The 14689-nt window shown below is 38.5% G+C and overlaps 1 protein-coding gene across 1 annotated transcript in view; it reads right to left on the bottom strand.

Moving 5' to 3' along the window:
• Positions 1 to 3504: 3504 nt before the first annotated feature.
• Positions 3505 to 14689, bottom strand: part of NLRP14 (NLR family pyrin domain containing 14) — a 40952-nt gene continuing 29767 nt past the window's right edge. The window contains 2 exon segments of the mRNA XM_061203727.1: positions 3505 to 3640; positions 4504 to 4674. Coding sequence (XP_061059710.1) covers positions 3505 to 3640; positions 4504 to 4674 — 307 coding nt within the window.

Raw genomic sequence — 14689 nt, 5'->3', positions numbered from 1 at the left:
GAGGATGGGAAGGAGACACAAGAGGGAGGAAATATGGGAAATATGTATATGTATATATATTCACTTTGTTATAAAGCAGAAACTAACACACCATTGTAAAGCAATTATACTCCAATAAAGATGTTAAAAAAAAAATGCCTAAGTTTGGAAATGTACAAGCACACTTCTATGTGACATGTGGGTCACAGAAAAAAAAAATTCATGTAAATCAAAATATTTGGACATGAATGCTAATGAAAATATTCCATATACTGGATGGACTTGGAGGGTATTATGCTTAGTGAAAAAAGTCAGAGAGAGAAAGACAAATACTGTATGATATCACTTATACGTAGAATCTAAAAAATAAAACTAGTGAATATAACTAAAAAGAAAGAGACTCAAAGATACAGAGAACAAAGTAGTGGTTATCAGTGGAGAGAGAGAGAAGAGGGGAGGGGCAATATAGGGGCAGGGAATTAAGACGTACAAACTACTATGTATAAAATAAATAAGCTACAAGGATATATTGTACAACAATATAGCCAATATTTTATAATAACTATAAATGAAGTATAACCTTTAAAAATAGTGAATCACTATGTTGTACACTTGAAACTTATATAATGTTGTAAATCAACTGTACTTCAATAAACAAAAAAGACTCCATGGTCAAGCATGGGAATTTGGCTAAAATGTAAATAGAAGGGAATTTATAGTCTTAATGCTTGTAATAAAAGAAAAGGTTGGAAGTCAATCAGAATCTAACTTAAGAAGTTAGCATACTGACAAAAATTCAAAGATAACATAAATGATAAAATAAGAATTTACAAAATAAATTTATAAAATGAAAACAGACAAAATGTAAAGAATCAACAAATCCAACATTTGTTTTGACCACCCTATTTGATTCTTTGACTATCCTATTTGACTCCTTAACTACACTATTTATTGATAAAATTGCAAACCATCCCTAACACAGAGCTCTGTTTAGGATGAGGGGAGTGGTTTGCCTGATGCACAAATTTGAGGAGATGCCAAAAAAATTCAGTAATCAAGATAAATAATATTTTAGGGAATATTTTTAAAAATCAAAATTAGTGCAAAAATATCCATGATAACCAAATATTAAAAATTTAAATAAAGACAGTGTCTGACCCTGAACTTGCACAACCCTGAGAATAAGTGCCTCACTTGCCTCACCCTAATCCTGGCCACGGGTTACATGATAGCAGTGATACCAGGCATGTTTTCAAAATGTAAGTGGCATTGCTTCTAGTATATTGTTAGGCAGGGTAAACAGTCCTTATGTTATGGAAGTACCTGACCAAAAAGACTAAATTTTATTAAATGCCTTTTCAACGTATAATATATTAAGGTGGTTATTTGGTCTTTCTCCATCAGTCAACTAATACTTGTCCTCTCTTGTACTTCTGTTATAAATCATAAGAATCATGGTATATTTTAACTGTTAGAATTAATTTTCAAATATATTTGATCTTTACATATATATTCATAAGTGACATTCAATTGTAAATTTATCTTTGTAAGTTCTATTATCGAAGTTTTTCTAACCTTATAAAATGAAATAGAAAAGTTACCTTCCTCTGTAATGCTCTGAAATTTAGTTTAAAAAGCAAAAGAATTTTCCTTTATCTGAAGATTTGTTAGAAATCCCCTTGATAAGAAGCATGTATTGGGAATTCCCTGGCAGTCCAGTGGTTAGGACTTGGCGCTTTCACTGCCATGGGCCGGAGTTCAATCCCTGGTCCAACCCTGGTCAGGGAACTAAGATCCTGCAAGCTGTGTGAGCAGCCAAAAGGAAAAAAAAAAAAAAAAAAAAAGAAGAAGAAGCATTTATCAACTCCTTGGTTGCAGTTTTATTTGGGCAGCTTGGGAATCCTGTTGTTTATGAAGGATAAGATGCTCACTGCAGCTCAGGGCTGCCCTGTGAAGGGAATGCCACTTCTCTGATGCATACTTTCTTTTCTGTGTTTGTTACAACAGCCCAAGGTTAGCTTTCTCTAGCCAGCAGGACTGTCATCGCTGGGAGTTAACCTCATACTGACCCTTCTCTAGGTATCATCTCTGCCAAATGTCAGCCGTATCACTGTTCTGTGTGGCTGTCAGTTCCAGTAACATTACTTGTAAATTCTCACCTGATTGCCATCTGCCCCTTCTAACTGCCATGGTTCACTCTTGTCTCCACCCCTGCTACATTGACTCAGGAGCTATTATACCAGCTAAGAGACTTTCTTATCTCCTACAGACAGGGAGGAAAAAATGAATAAGAGTTTGTGGTGGACTAAAGAATACCATAAATTCTCTGACACTATTCCCATCAACAAGTGACTGCCCTTTAACCTGGGCTGGCCTGGACTGTTTTGATCAATGGAGTAAGAGAGAAGTGACTTTATGCCAGTTCTAGGCCTAGCTTTTAAGAGAATTGGCAACTTCCACTTGACCTCTTCAAGCCCTGAACCTCCATCAAAGTATTCCATCTTCCCTGTTGGAGAGGCCCTAAGGCTGGAGGGAAGAGGGGCCCAGCCCAACCCAGCCTGCCAGCCATGCATCCTCTCCAAGGCACCAGGCATGTGATTGAAGTCCTCTTCAGGCTTCTAGAGCAACCTGGCTGTCAGTTGAATACCACCAAGGGACTCCAGGTGATGCCATGTGGAGCATAAGAAATGCTGAGCTGAGCCCTTTCTGGATTCTAATTCATCCAGTGATGAGATATAACAAAGTGGTTATTGTTTTAAGCCGCTATGTTTTGGGATGGTTTGTTACATGGCAATGAATAACCAAAACATTCTTCCACAGAAGATTTTATTGTGCCGAGTTTCTGCCAAAGGGAGGAATCTGGTTTTAGCTCTAACCCCAATAATCTTTATATTGCCTTTTATCTTCACAATAGGCTACAGAAAATATTCACTGCAGAAGTGGACTCCCATTTCTATTGATTTTTAAATATTAATGTACCGAAGAATTGCCTGGGAAATTATTAAAAATGCCAGTTTCTAGGACCTCACCCAGATATTCTGAATCAGTAAGTCTGGTATGGGGCTCAGAAATCTGCATTTTAAGAAAACGCCCAAGTGATTTTGACCTGAATGGTCCCAAGAACACACACGGAGAAGCATTCAGTAATACATGCCTCAGATGGCGAGGCTGTGCAGAGAGCCATGGCGGCAGGAACGGAGAGAAAGGAAAACAAGGTGCTTTAGCATAATCTTCCCTGGTCCCATTCTCTAGTCTCATTTCTAAGCTTCTCACTTCGGAATTCTTAAACTCTACATTCATTTAACATGTTACACCTTTCACAGAGCTTCGTGTTTTCCATTTTATTTTAGCCTCTTAGCTCCCGTGTGAAGTAGAACAGACATTTTACAGGTAAGTGACTAAACTATATCTGACAGACATCACATGCAGTATATCTGGGCATGAAGTATCTAAAGCTAAGAGCCCTGGGCCTTGTCACTCCGAGGTCTTTATTTTACTTTGTTAAGGAACATCAGGTTCTTCAAATCAGAAACACTGCCACCAGGAACCATCTTCTTTCTCATGATCATTACAGTCCTGCTTAATGACTAGGCATGGATTGCTACTCCCCACAGCTTCCAGCAGCTTCTGGGCTTCCTCATCAAATGCCTCTTTGCACAACCTGAGAAGACAAGGGAACACCTCTTCTTGCCACAAAAACACCTCTCAATTTTCCCACAGCCCTTTACTTTCTCTGGAGAATTATTTTCAGGGGGGAAAAAAAACCTGTGAGTAGAGAGAGAATATTAACATGGCTGGGTAGTGGGAAAGGAAACAGGGATACACTGAGGGAAATACAGCAGTTGAAGGAAAATGGAGTATAAAAGAGAAAGAGAAAATAGATTACATTTTAAAGGATCTGCCAAGAGCCTTTTCCTATTCAAGCAAAGTACTTCTACTCATCATGATTATGAAAACAGCCAACACATATGTTTGTTGTTTTTGTTTTTGTTTTGGGGGGGGGTTTTTTTGGCCGTGCTGCGTGGCTTGCGGGATCGAACCCGGGTCCCCTGCAGTAGAAGCACAGAGTCCTAACCACTGGACCACCAGGGAATTTCTGCACCACCCCCCCCTTTTTTTTTTAATTGTTTATTATATGCTAGCCACTGTTCTAAATACTGCCTATATGGACTCAGGTGATCCATTCTCACAACAATGCTATGGGTATATATTATCATTCCACCCATTTTACAGATATGGAAACCAAAACACAGAGAGACTAGAGACTAGTGCAAGTTCAAATATCTAGTAAGTGGCAGGGCCAGAGTTCAAACTCTCGTAATCTGGCTCTAGAGTTCTCGGCTCTTTACTATGCTACAGTACATCTCTTGAAATTCAGTGTTCTATGGGAGAAAAACAAATAAAGGCCTGGAAAACACCCAAGGATCCACAATCAGGTTGATGCTGAGTCTTGCCATTAACAAGCGGCTCCCCAAATGCCTCATTCCAGGAAACTTTTCCGCTGAGAAGCCAATGAAGACTTACCCTAGAACCTGTAGTTTACATTCAGGAGACCTCAAGACTTCACATAACTTCATAATTCCTTCACACTCTAAGTTATTCAGGGTCAGGCTTATTTTTATCAGTTTTTGGTCGCTGCTAAGAGTAGAAGAGAGATCCTGACAACAGAGAGCGGTCAAACCACAGTGTTCCAACCTGCAGGGAAGAGAGACTAAAGATAAAATGAACTTTATCCCATGACAGAGAGCATGCACACAAGAGATCTGTGAGCTGGGAGTGTGGGATAACTCCAGAAGCTTAAAAAATGAGCACAAATAGGGTAAAGTCAAGGAATATAAGTATGATATTCATTATTTCTAGATATTTATGGGTTGAATATATCCCTTCCTATATCATGAATTACAAATTCATAATTATGGTCCAGGGAATAAATAAGATGTGGAAGCACACTAAGGAAAACTATGAAGCAACTGAATCCTTGGATAGGATTAAAAATGTAGCAACATAAGTAGATTTTAGAAATATGGTATTGAGTGTTAAAAGGCAAGATATACAATAACTAAGACATGGAAACAACCTAAATGCCCATCGACAGAGGAATGGATAAAGAAGATGTGGTACATATATACAATGGAGTATTATTCGGCCATAAAAAAGAATGAAATATTGCCATTTGCAGCAACATGGTTGGACCTAGAGATTATCATACTAAGTGAAGTAAGCCAGAAAGAGAAAGACAAATACCATATGATATCACTTATATGTGGAATCTAAAATATGACACAAATGAACTTATCTACAAAACAGAAACAGACTCACAGACACGGAGAACAGTCTTTGGTTGCCAAGGGGGAGGGGAGGTGGGGGACGGTTGGATTGGGAGTTTGGGACTAGCAGGTGCAAACTATTATATATAGAATGGATAAACAACAAGGTACTACTGTATAGCACAGGGAACTATATTCAGTATCCTGTGATAAAGCACAATGAAAAATAATATGAAAAAGAAATTTTTTTAATATATTTTCTTAAATGTCCTGTGTATTTTAAGGGAAAAAAAGGTAAGGTATATAAATGGCACCATGCCATTTATGCAAAAAATTCATACATCTAAAAATAACATTGCACCTTTTATAAGGTACCTATAGTTCTATGGCATATTTCAAACACATTAGGTAAGTTGCCTATAGGTGAGAAGGGGACATAGTTAATGGATATAAATTAACCAACTAATCAACCAACCAATAGTTGATAGAAGGCCCTTGCATAAACCAAAGACAATCTAATACCATGAACTGGATCCATGGAACAGAATAGAGAGCCCAGAAATAAACCCACACACCTACAGCCAATTAATCTTCGACAAAGGGGGCAAGAATATAAAATGAGAAAAAGATGGTCTTTTCAGCAAGTGGTGCTGGGAAAGTTGGACAGCTGTATGTGAATCAATGAAGTTAGAACATATCCTCACACCATGCACAAAGATAGACTCAAAATAGCTTAAAGACTTAAATATATAAAAGACACCATAAAACTCCTAGAAGAGATCATAGGCAAAACATTCTCTGACGTAAATTGTACCAATGTTTTCTCAGGTCAATCTCCCAAGGCAATAGAAATAAAAACAAAAATAAACAAATGGGACCTAATCAAACTTACAAGCTCTTGCACAGCAAAGGAAACCATAAAAAAATGAAAAGACAACCTATGGAATGGGAGAAAATATTTCCAAATGATGTAACCAACAAGGGCTTAATTTCCAAAATATACCAACAGCTCATACAACTCAACAACAAAAAAATAAACAACCCAATCGAAAAATGGGCAGAAGACCTAAATAGACATCTGTCCAAAGAAGACATATAGATGGCCAATAGGCACATGAAAAGATGCTCATCATGGCTAATTATTAGAGAAATGCAAATCAAAACTACAGTGAGGTTCCACTTCATACTAGTCAGAATGGCCATCATTAGAAACTCTACAAATAACAAATGCTGAAGAGAGTGTGGAGAAAAGGGAAGCCTCCTACGCTGTTGGTTTAGGAGTGTAAATTGGTGAGCTACTATGGAAAACAGTAGAGAGGGTCCTCAGAAAACTAAAAATAGAATTACCATATGATCCAGCAATCCCATGCCTGGGCATATATCCAGACGAAACTATAATTCAAAAAGATACATGCACCCCTATGTTCACAGCAGCACTATTTACAATAGCCAAGACATGGAAGCAATCTAAATGTCCATCGACAGATGAATGGATAAAGAAGATGTGGTATATATACACAATGGAATACTACTCAGCCATAAAAGAGAATGAAATAATGCCATTTGAAGCAACACAGATGGACCTAGAGATTGTCATACTAAGTGAAGTAAGTCAGAAAGAGAAAGACAAGTACCATATGATATCACTTATGTGCAGAATCTAAAATATGGCACGAATTAACCTATCTACAAATTAGAAACATACTCACAGACATAGAGAACAGACTTGTGGTTGCCAAGGGGGAGGGAGGGTGGGAGAGGGATGGACTGGGAGTTCTGGGTTAGTATATGCAAACTATTACATATAGAATGGATAAACAACAACGTCCTACTGTATAGCACAGGGAACTATATTCAGTATCCTGGGATAAATCATAATGGAAAAGAACACAAAAAGGAATGCATATATTTGTATAACTGAGTCACTTTGCTGTACTGCAGAAATTAATACACTGCAAATCAACTATATTTCAATAAAAAAATAAATTAAAAAAATATATACATAATACCATGAACTGATGAAGTATGTTAAACTCAACCTTTTGGACCCAATGATCCCCCCTACCAACTAATTTTAATTTTCACCTTCTGATTATCTAGCCATTCAACATTTGAGTGCCTATATAAGTGCTGAGTATATAAACATATTTTTCAGTTACTGCCCACATAGAATACACATTAATGTGGTGGAGCAACAATATCACTAATTATGACACAAGGTACATAAATATCACACAAAATAAACCTTAGGGTTAAAAGCATTATAAGACATAAAAGGTTATCAAGAATTCATCAGGAAACATAATCATTCTAAATTTGCAGTCGCTAATAAAAGTCTCAAAATATAGAAAATAAAAACTAACAGAACTACAAAGTGAAATACACAAATCTGTAATTATAACAGAGATTTTAACATATTTTTCACAATAATAGAATTATCTGGAAAAAAAATCACTAAAAATACCAGATGATTTCAACAACAGAATTAACGATCTTAACTGATACAAAATACTGCAACCCACAACTCTTCATATTCTTTTTAAGCACACTTTGGAACACATAAAAACTGACTATATATGGGCCATGAAACAAATGTCAACAAATTTTTAAAAATTGAAATCATGCATAGTATGTTCTCAAACTACAGTGCTAGAGATTAAATATAAAAAGATAATAAGAAACCCCTCTTACGTTTGAAAATTAAGGAGTAAACTTTAGAATAATCCATGGATTGAAGAAAAAATCATAAGGGAAGTTAAATATTTTAGACTCAAAATAAGAAAACACTACAGATAATATCAAAACTTGTCTGGTGAAGTTAATGCAGTGATTTGAAGTAAAATCATAACCTGAAGCCTGTTGGAAAAGAAGGAAATATTTATGAGCTAAGCATCCAACTCAAGAATTTAGAAAAATAATGGTAAAATAAACAACAAAAGTAGAAGAAATAAAATAATAATTAATGAAACATGACTAGCTATCTAAACACTAGAGATGATTTAGAAATTAAGCAGATAATAATATAATAATACTAGACACTTGCCAGTAAGTTTTAAAATTCAGCTGAAATGGATAAAATCACAGGAATAATATCACTTACCAAAATTACTCAGTAAGAGAAAACCTACATAAATATATAATTATTTAAAAATTGAGTGAGAAGTCAAAAAACTCTCCACAAAAGGAGATATAGCTTCACCAGAAATTTCTACAAAGTTCAAGGAAGAAATAAATTCAGTCCTACACAACCATATGCTAAAACCACACCCGACTGGCTAAAATTTTAAAAATTGAGTCTGACAAAATTGACAAGAATAGAGTGCAACAGGAACTCTTACACACTGCCAGTGGTAGAATAAATTGATACAATCCTTGGGGATTTTCCCCATGATATAACAATTCCACTCAATTATTTACCCTAGATAAATGTGTACACGTCTCACAATTCATGCATTAAAATACTCATAGCAGCACTGATCATTAAAGAAAAAAAATGAAAACAACCCAAAAGTCCACCAACAATAGAATGGTTCTATAGTAGAGGAGAACTAATAAACAGAAACCTCAATTAAATAGAGTTGGGAGACCAGAAGAGGGAGCTCTCACACCCTGCAAAGATAGCAGAGCCCAACTGGAAGAAGGACTTTGCTGGCAAGGACTTAGCCAGTGAAAAGCCATGGACTCTTAGTTTACTGTAGCCCTTCCAGCTTCCTTTTCCTCTCTATGAACGCATTCTCCTTTCCTTGCCACGTGGAGACTTGCACATGGCTCATCATGGTTACAGCCCCCAAATTACAATTCTCTGCTAATCCCGAATAAACCTATTTTTGCCACAGAAATATCTGGCAGTCTATTTGTTTCAGGATAGCAATAGTTTATCATATGGTCATTCACTGGAATCTTTTACAGCAATAAAAATGAATAAAAACAGCCGCATGAAACAACCGGGTGACTCTTACAATCATAACACTAAGCAAAAAGAAAATCATAACACAAAAGAATACATAAAGTATGATTCCCTGTATATAAAATTCAAAATCAAGCAAACTTCAAGTATATTGTTTATGATTACATGTATTATGGTTCACTGTAAAGGAAAACACATAAATTACTGCTATAAAAGTCAAGATGAGGGGCTTCCCTGGTGGCGCAGTGGTTGAGAATCTGCCTGCTAATGCAGGGGACACGGGTTCGAGCCCTGGTCTGGGAAGATCCCACATGCCGCGGAGCAACTGGGCCCGTGAGCCACAACTGCTGAGCCTGCGCGTCTGGAGCCTGTGCCCCGCAACGGGAGGGGCCGCGATAGTGAGAGGCCCGCGCACCACGATGAAGAGTGGCCCCCGCACCACGATGAAGAGTGGCCCCCGCTTGCCGCAACTAGAGAAAGCCCTCGCAGCAAACGAAGACCCAACACAGCTAAAAATAAATAAATAAATAAAGTAGCTATTAATTTAAAAAAAAAACATGTTTAAAAAAAAAAAAAGTCAAGATGATGTTTACTCCTTGAAGAGAGAGGCTGTGATTTGGGAGGGATGATTGAGGGGAATTTAGTTTACTGGGAAAATTCAATTTCCTAATCTGAGTGTGATTATATACACGTTTGCTTTTTTAAAATATTAGTTTTATTTATTTTTCTGTATTTTATATTTTATAAAGAAAATGTTTAAAATATAATTTGGCAGAGCTTAAAAGTAACAGAAGAGAAAAATAAAAATTATAGAATGAAGGTCACTTTAAAAGAAGCAGGGGAGGGGCAAGATGGCGGAAGAGTAAGACGCAGAGATCACCTTCCTCCCCACAGATACATGAGAAATACATCTACACGTGGAACTGCTCCCACAGAACACCCACTGAACGCTGGCAGAAGACGTCAGACCTCCCAAAAGGCAAGAAAATCCCCACGTACTTGGGTAGGGCAAAAGAAAAAAGAAATAACAGAGACAAAAGAATAGGGACGGGACCTGCACCAGTGGGAGGGAGCTGTGAAGGAGGAAAGGTTTCCACACACTAGGAAGCCCCTTCGTGGGCAGAGACTGCGGGTAGCAGAGGGGGGAAGCTTCAGAGCCACGGAGGAGAGCGCAGCCACAGTGGTGCGGAGGGCAAAGCGGAGATTCCCGCACAGAGGAGCGGTGCCGACCAGCACTCACCAGCCCGAGAGGCTTGTCTGCTCAGCCGCCGGGGCGGGCGGGGGCTGGGAGCTGAGGCGCGGGCTTCGGTCGGATCCCAGGGAGAGGACTGGGGTTGGCGGCGTGAACACAGCCTGAAGGGGCTAGCGCACCACACCTAGCCGGGAGGGTGCCCGAGAAAAAGTCTGCAGCTGCCGAAGAGGCAAGCGACTTTTTCTTGCCTCTTTGTTTCGCGGCGTGCAAGGAGAGGGGATTCAGAGCGCCACTTGAACTCCAGAGACGGGCGCGAGCCGCGGCTATCAGCGCGGACCCCAGAGACGGGCATGAGATGCTAAGGCTGCTGCTGCCGCCACCAAAAAGCCTGTGGGCGAGCACAGGTCATTCTCCACACCGCCCCTCCCGGGAGCCTGTGCAGCCTGCCACGGCCAGGCTCCCGTAATCTGGGGACAACTTCCCCGGGAGAGCGCACAGCGCGCCTCAGGCTGCTGCAACGTCACGCCGGCTTCTGCCGCCGCAGGCTCGCCCCGCCTCCTCCGTACCGCTCCCTCCCCCCAGCCTGACTGAGCCAGAGCCCCCGAATCAGCTGCTCCTTTAACCCCGTTCTGTCTGGGCGGGGAACAGACGCCCTCAGGCGACCTACATGCAGAGGCGGGTCCAAATCCAAAGCTGAACCCCGGGAGCTGTACGAACAAAGAAGAGAAAGGGAAATCTCTCCCAGTAGCCTCAGAAGCAGCGGATTAAAGCTCCACAAACAACTTGATGTGCCTGCATCTGTTGAATACCTGAATAGACAACGAATCATCCCAAATTTAGGAGGTGGACTTTGGGAGCAGGATGTATTAATTTTTCCCCTTTTCCTTTTTTTGTGAGTGTATATGTGTATGCTTCTGGGTGAGATTTTGTCTGTATAGCTTTGCTCTCACCCTTAGTCCTAGGGTTAGGTCCGTCCGTTTTTTTTTTTTTTCTTGCTTAAAAAAATTTTTTTTTCCCTAATAAATGTTTTTTTAATAATTTTTTCCTTATTTTCTATTTTTAAAAAATTAAAAAAAATTTTTTAATAAGTTTTTCATATTTATTTTAAAAAATTAAAAAAATTTTTTTCTTAATAAATTTTTAAATAATTTTTTCTTATTTTTAGTATAAAAAATTAATAAATCTATTTTTAAAAATTAAAAAAAATTTTTCTTAATAAATTTATTCTTAATTTTTTTCTTATTTTTTATTATAACTGCTTTATTTTACTTTATTTTATCCTCTTTCTTTCTTTCTTTCCATTTTTTCTCCCTTTTATTCTGAGCCGTGTGGATGAAAGGCTCTTGGTGCTCCAGCCAGGCATCAGGGCTGTGCCTCTGAGGTGGGAGAGCCAACTTCAGGACACTGGTCCACAGGAGACCTCCCAGCTCCACGTAATACCAAACAGCGAAAATCTCTCAGAGATCTCCATCTCACCATCAAGACCCAGCTTCACTCAACGACCAGCAAGCTACAGTGCTGGATACCCTATGCCAAACAACTAGCAAGACAGGAACACAGCCCCATCCATTAACAGAGAGGCTGCCTAAAATCATAATAAGGCCACAGACACCCCAAAACACACCACCAGACGTGGACGAGCCCACCAGAAAGACAACATCCAGCCTCATCCACCAGAACACAGGCACTAGTTCCCTCCACCAGGAAACCTACACAACCCACTGAACCAACCTTAGCCACTGGGGACAGATACCAAAAACAACGGGAACTACGAACCTGTAGCCTGTGAAAAGGAGACCCCAAACACAGTAAGATAAGCAAAATGAGAAGACAGAAAAACACACAGCAGATGAAGGAGCAGGGTCAAAACACACCAGACCTAACAAATGAAGAGGAAATAGGTAGTCTACCTGAAAAAGAATTCAGAATAATGATAGTAAGGATGATCCAAAATCTTGGAAATAGAATAGACAAAATGCAAGAAACATTTAACAAGGATGTAGAAGAACTAAAGAGGAACCAAGCAACGATGAAAAGCACAATAAATGAAATTAAAAATACTCTAGATGGGATCAATAGCAGAATAACTGAGGCAGAAGAACGGATAAGTGACCTGGAAGATAAAATGGTGGAAATAACTACTGCAGAGCAGAATAAAGAAAAAAGAATGAAAAGAACTGAGGACAGTCTCAGAGACCTCTGGGACAACATTAAACGCACCAACATTCGAATTATAGGGGTCCCAGAAGAAGAAGAGAAAAAGAAAGGGACTGAGAAAATATTTGAAGAGATTATAGTTGAAAACTTCCCTAATATGGGAAAGGAAATAGTTAATCAAGTCCTGGAAGCACAGAGAGTCCCATACAGGATAAATCCAAGGAGAAACACACCAAGACACATATTAATCAAACTATCAAAAATTAAATATAAAGAAAACATATTAAAAGCAGCAAGGGAAAAACAACAAATAACACACAAGGGCATCCCCATAAGGTTAACAGCTGATCTTTCAGCAGAAACTCTGCAAGCCAGAAGGGAGTGGCAGGATATACTTAAAGTGATGAAGGAGAAGAACCTACAACCAAGATTACTCTACCCAGCAAGGATCTCATTCACATTTGATGGAGAAATTAAAACCTTTACAGACAACCAAAAGCTGAGAGAGTTCAGCACCACCAAACCAGCTTTACAACAAATGCTAAAGGAACTTCTCTAGGCAAGAAACACAAGAGAAGGAAAACACCTACAATAACAAACCCAAAACATTTAAGAAAATGGGAATAGGAACATACATATCGATAATTACCTTAAATGTAAATGGATTAAATGCTCCCACCAAAAGACACAGACTGGCTGAATGGATACAAAAACAAGACCCATATATATGCTGTCTACAAGAGACCCACTTCAGACCTAGAGACACATACAGACTGAAAGTGAGGGGATGGAAAAAGATATTCCATGCAAATGGAAATCAAAAGAAAGCTGGAGTAGCAATTCTCATATCAGACAAAATAGACTTCAAAATAAAGACTATTACAAGAGACAAAGAAGGACACTATATAATGATCAAGGGATCGATCCAAGAGGAAGGTATAACAATTGTAAATATTTATGCACCCAACATAGGAGCACCTCAATACATAAGGCAAATACTAACAGCCATAAAAGGGGAAATCGACAGTAACACAATCATAGTAGGGGACTTTAACACCCCACTTTCACCAATGGACAGATCATCCAAAATGAAAATAAATAAGGAAACACAAGCTTTAAATGATACATTAAACAAGATGGACTTAATGGATATTTATAGGACATTCCACCCAAAAACAACAGAATACACATTTTTCTCAAGTGCTCATGGAACATTCTCCAGGATAGATCATATCTTGGGTCACAAATCAAGCCTTGGTAAATTTAAGAAAATTGAAATCGTATCAAGTATCTTTTCCGACCACAATGCTATGAGACTAGATATCAATTACAGGAAAAGATCTGTAAAAAATACAAACACGTGGAGGCTACACAATACACTACTTAATAACGAAGTGATCACTGAAGAAATCAAAGGGGAAATCAAAAAATACCTAGAAACAAATGACAATGGAGACACGACGATCCAAAACCTATGGGATGCAGCAAAAGCAGTTCTAAGAGGGAAGTTTATAGCAATACAAGCCTACATCAAGAAACAGGAAACATCTCGAATAAACAACCTAACCTTGTACCTTAAGCAATTAGAGAAAGAAGAACAAAAAAACCCCAAAGCTAGCAGAAGGAAAGAAATCATAAAGATCAGATCAGAAATAAATGAAAAAGAAATGAAGGCAACAATAGCAAAAATCAATGAAACTAAAAGCTGGTTCTTTGAGAAGATAAACAAAATTGATAAACCATTAGCCAGACTCATCAAGAGAAAAAGGGAGAAGACTCAAATTAATAGAATTAGAAATGAAAAAGGAGAAGTAACCACTGACACTGCAGAAATACAAACGATCATGAGAGATTACTACAAGCAACTCTATGCCAATAAAATGGACAACCTGGAAGAAATGGACAGATTCTTAGAAATGCACAACCTGCCGAGACTGAACCAGGAAGAAATAGAAAATATGAACAGACCAATCACAAGCACTGAAATTGAAACTGTGATTAAAAATCTTCCAACACACAAAAGCCCAGGACCAGATGGCTTCACAGGCGAATTCTATCAAACATTTAGAGAAGAGCTAACACCTATCCTTCTCAAACTCTTCCAAAATATTGCAGAGGGAGGAACACTCCCCAACTCATTCTACGAGGCCACCATCACCCTGATACCAAAACCAGACAAAGATGTCA

This window comes from Eubalaena glacialis, chromosome 10 (genome assembly GCF_028564815.1).
Source record: "Eubalaena glacialis isolate mEubGla1 chromosome 10, mEubGla1.1.hap2.+ XY, whole genome shotgun sequence".
In the NCBI taxonomy this organism is placed as follows: Eukaryota; Metazoa; Chordata; class Mammalia; order Artiodactyla; family Balaenidae; genus Eubalaena; species Eubalaena glacialis.
This window is presented reverse-complemented; position numbering and strand designations above follow the sequence as displayed.